This window comes from Poromitra crassiceps (genome assembly GCF_964638095.1).
Source record: "Poromitra crassiceps genome assembly, chromosome: 19".
Taxonomy (NCBI): domain Eukaryota; kingdom Metazoa; phylum Chordata; class Actinopteri; order Beryciformes; family Melamphaidae; genus Poromitra; species Poromitra crassiceps.
This window is the reverse complement of record NC_139646.1, coordinates 6,259,695-6,264,369: the sequence shown is the minus strand read 5'-3', so window position 1 is coordinate 6,264,369 and position 4,675 is coordinate 6,259,695. Positions and strand designations below refer to the sequence as shown.

The 4,675-nt window shown below is 48.4% G+C and overlaps 2 protein-coding genes across 2 annotated transcripts in view; both read left to right on the top strand.

The window, feature by feature from the left end:
- Positions 1–360, top strand: part of iqce (IQ motif containing E) — a gene marked incomplete at its 3' end in the record, with an annotated part of 15,063 nt that extends 14,703 nt beyond the window's left edge. Inside the window, exon 20 of the mRNA XM_083655311.1 lies at positions 182–360. Within this exon, the coding sequence (XP_083511437.1) occupies positions 182–360 (179 nt within the window). The remainder of the gene's footprint in view (positions 1–181) is intronic.
- LOC310794297 (protein tweety homolog 3-like) overlaps positions 202–4,675 on the top strand; it is a 48,156-nt gene continuing 43,682 nt past the window's right edge. The window contains exons 1-2 of the mRNA XM_083656277.1: positions 202–366; positions 1,173–1,346. Of these exons, the coding sequence (XP_083512403.1) occupies positions 1,221–1,346 (126 nt within the window). The 5' untranslated portion in view covers positions 202–366; positions 1,173–1,220. The remainder of the gene's footprint in view (positions 367–1,172; positions 1,347–4,675) is intronic.

Sequence of the window (4,675 nt, the reverse complement as noted above, 5' to 3'; positions counted from 1 at the left end):
AGACAGTCGTTTGGGAAGAAGACAAGAAGAACGGAATCGTCAGACGGAGTAGAAACACTGGGTTGCGGGTCAGCAGCGGCTTTGTAATCCAGAGAAGGCGCAGAACAGGACGCGCGTCTCGTCTCGTCTCGGGGAGATGGTGGCAGGTCGGTGACCGCTATTTTCTCAATGTGGTTTGCAGCAGCCGAGTCGCTCGTCCTCCTGGGTACGGCCGCGTTGATGCAGCAGCGCACGGCTTCAGTGTTCAAATCCACCGGAGGAGCTGGGAAGACAATAGGTGAAATCTACACCAGCCTGGACTCCGACGAAGACTATAGAAAAACCCAGGCTCGCTCTGCACATCCGCTTTGGCTTCACTAACGCTAGGTAGGTTTGTTGTAACACGGTTCCTACATTCCCCCAATGCAGAGAGAGTCCACTTTCATTATGACGTTTATTAGCCCTGCAGCCAATTCTTCCCTTTTCCCTTCTCGTTGCCTTGGCGACTCTCTCTGTGAGAATACCGTTTTAAAGCGGATCATCCCCTGTCCGTTATTTTTTTTATTTTTTTTACAAATTTATTGTCATATTAACGTCTTGAGAATAAATTAGGCTGGCGACTAGTATGCCTATGTGAGAGCAGTTGAGTTGAGCCAGCTACATTGTGTTGTTGTGTGGAGAGTCTGATAACGGCCATTTCACCGTCAACAACATTATTATTGTCCCACACGAAGCTTGTGTTTTGCAGCATGGGCGTCAATGGGTTAATGCGGTATGTCATCATAGACATAGCAAGTGAGTATATTATTTGATTTAATAGACTGTAGTATTTAACCATAACAATGGATTTTGCAAATATCAAGCAAAATTCCACAAAATCTATTTGGAGGACGCCATATATAAAAATCCCATTTCAGTGAGCGTGCAGGACTGTCTTCTTCCCTATCTGCTGCATAATATATAGTTTGGTGGTCTGTCTCCAGTTATTTATCACAAATAATATAGCAGTAATTGCGCCACTTGTACCCAGATATTTAGTCAATTACAAGCAGGTTTGGAAGTTTTGTGGGAGAATTGAATAGGTGCAGAAGCTCTGCCGCCCATACCTTCATCATCAGACTTATGTCTGATCGCCCCTGTCTTCCAGCTCTGCAGTAACCTTCTTAGGCCTGACCGTCTACTCTGCTTTGCAGGGACCGTGTGAGGAACCGGGTCAGACAGTGAGCGACAGCTGCTCGGGGATGGCGGCCGTGGTGAACTACTCTCCGCCCTGGTGGGTGAATCTGCTCCACCGGCTGCCGCATTTCAACCTCCAGTTCGAGCTGGTGAGCAGCGACTTCAGACCGGACGACTCCGAATATCAGAAGGTAAGTGACTAAAGGATCCATCACCCCCTTATTCATCATAGGACATCATCATCCCATCTTCTGCCACCAACACTCTCAACATCTCTCACTCTGTAAGGTGGCTAGTGAGACTGTCCTGTGACCAGAATGGCCTATCCCTGCCCTACCTGCCCGCTCATTATAATGGCTAAAAGCTAGGGATGTCACAATATATCGTCCCACGATATATCGCGATATAAAAACGTGACAATATATATCGTTGAGATGAAATCTCATATCGTGAGAAAAAGAAGCTGAACATGGTGGCACTGATCTGCATCTGATTGCATGCTCGCTCTCCTTTTCATTGCTTTGTTTGAACAGACGAGGGACGTTACAGACATGGAGGATGAAAATCGTGAAATTACTCAAATTAACGTGGAGGATGCCCCCTCAACTTACAAATCGATCGCAAAAAAATATTGTTAAAATATCGTATCGTATCGTTATTGTGAACCCAATATCGTGTATCGTATCGTATCGTGAACCGAGTGTATCGTGACACCCCTACTAAAAGCCTAAACCAGGGATACTCAACTTGCTTTGCCCGGGGGCCACTTTCGTGAAATGATAGAAGGCCAGGGGCCAGTTAATCCTACTTACTTTTACTATCCCATTGACCCTATTTTATTTTATTTTATTTTTATTCTATTTTATTTTATTGTATCGACTGTTTTTTTTTTTACGTTTAGGGAGATACTGTGTGATACTGTGTTATGCTATGTTGTGTTATGTGGATATTTCATGCCTGAGTGCGAGCAACTGCAACTTGTCCCAATTTCCCCCCGGGGATCATTCAAGTCTTTCTGATTCTGATTCTGATTCTGAATAAGCAACCAATATACATTCTTCTCTAGCGGATTGTAGGTTTTTGGGGGTGTCAGCCGGAGTTTAGTCTGACAATGTTGTGCACACCGGATAGTTAGTTAGGTTAAGTTAGTTAGGTTAAGTACATACATACAGTAAGTGCCTGGGTAGCGAGCAGACGGCGGTATTTGACAATTTAGCAGCTAAATCATAGATTATTGAAAGATATTCCATTTTCCAGACTGAAATGTATTGGCCAGAAATGACATTTGGACACTTATTCAGCGGGAATCTTGCATGTTGCGTTCAGGTGCACTGTAAAAAGTGCAATTCCATCGCGGGCCACACAGGGGGCACGGCCCGCCGGCCGCAAGTTGAGTATCACTGGCCTAAAAACTCTAATTACCGTCATATTGCTGATAATAACACAATGACTCAGTCACCAACTCTCTCCTCACGAAGAAGCCCCACTTCAGAAGAAGGGCTTTGCCCCAGTTTTGCCACATCTCATTTGAACGATCAGACAGGGTGACATCCAGGTCACCGAGCCAGGAAGAAGCGCGTTCTCCACAGCCGCGCGCGTACAGCCAAACACGCCTGGACTGCAGTCTGGTGCTTCGTGCGCTGCGGTCACTCCCTCCATGTGGTTCACCGACATGTGGTAGGAGGAGGAGGAGGGTGAGCAAGTTCAAGAGCCAAGCGTGGGAAAGGTACCCACAGCACTGAAGAAGGGATGGAGAGGAGAAAGAGAGAGAGAAGGAGGAAGAGGAGGAGGAGTGAGAAAGAGAGGCAGAGAGAGAGAAGGAGGAAGAGGAGGAGTGAGAAAGAGAGAGGCAGAGAGAGGAGGAAGAGGAGGAGTGAGAAAGAGAGAGAGAAGGAGGAAGAGGAGGAGTGAGAAAGAGAGGCAGAAGAGAGAGAGAAGGAGGAAGAGGAGGAGTGAGAAAGAGAGGCAGAGAGAGAGAGAAGGAGGAAGAAGAGGGAGGAGTGAGAAAGAGAGGCAGGAGAGAGAGAAGGAGGAAGAGGAGGAGTGAGAAAGAGAGAGAGAGAAGGAGGAAGAGGAGGAGTGAGAAAGAGAGAGGCAGATGAGAGAGAGAAGGAGGAAGAGGAGGAGTGAGAAAGAGAGAGAGAAGGAGGAAGAGGAGGAGTGAGAAAGAGAGAGGCAGAGAGAGGAGAAGGAGGAAGAGGCGGAGGAGTGAGAGAGGCGGGAGAGGAGAGAGAGAGAAGGGTTGATGAACCATGGGGGAGGTGCTTCTAAATTGCCAAATAGCCACTTCCTGCGAGCTATTCAATCTTGAACTAAGGGCCTTTGTGTGTGTGTGTGTGTGTGTGTGTGTGTGTGTGTGTGTGTGTGTGTGTGTGTGTGTGTGTGTGTGTGTGTGTGTGTGAGCATTGGAATTTTAAGGACCCCCCTTTTAGACTAATTACATCCTGACACGTTTTGGCAGGCTGGACTGTTTCTCTGTCGCTCACTGAGCATTCTGCTCTATGCTCATTATGTGCACTCTAGATATGCACTTATATGGGTTACATGCTGCCACTCCGACGTGCTGCCACTCCGACGTTCTGCCACTCCGAAATATCGGCACTCAGAAAGGGGGTCTATATTCCCCGTTTTTCACTAACCTCTCCCAGCCCCCCACGCCAAACCTAACCTCCCCCCATGCCTAAACCTAACCTCCCCCAGACCCTAACCCAAAACCTAACCTCTCCCACCCCCACGCCTAAACCTAAGGTCGGCATTGCGGCTTCTAAGGTGAACGACCGCCAGTCCGAATAATGGAAGTTAACGTTCGGAGTGGCAGCATGTCGGAAAGGCAGAGGAACCCCACTTATATGTACTGTGTGCATATACTATACGTCTGTGTGTGTGTGTGTGTGTGTGTGTGTGTGTGTTTGTTGTGTGTGTGTTTGTTGTGTGTATGTCACGTACGACCCTTTCTGTGTCAGTGGGTATTTAGCACTCAGTGTTGTTTGTTGAGGTGAGGTCAGAGGACTCCCTTAGGGTGCATGTGTGCGTGTGTGTGTGTGTGTGTGTGTTGTGTGCGTGTGTGTGTGTGTGTGTGTGTGTGTGTGTGTGTGTGTGTGTGCAAACGTGTACATGTTCAGGGAGAGAGAGAGAGAATGTGTGAGAGAGTATAGGGGTTCTATTCAGGGTGAAATCATTAATTCTGGCTAGACGGGTAAGAGAGGGAGGGATAGAGAGAGGAGGAGGTTGTATTGGATCGGGGGGAGGGACACGGGGGGGGGGGGGGGGGGGGGGGAGGGGACGCGGGAGGGGGGGGAGGGACGGGGGGGGGGGAGGGGGGGGGAGTGGGAAGGGGGGGGGAGTGTTTGTCTGTTGGGGAAAGAATGCTCCCTTTCTTTCACTCTTTCACTCTCTCACTGAAGCCCTGTCTTTAGATTGGCTCACTATATCTGTCTCAAAGGCTTTCATGCATCCACTCATCCAGCTGAGAAACACACACACACACACACACACACGCACACACGCACACACACACACA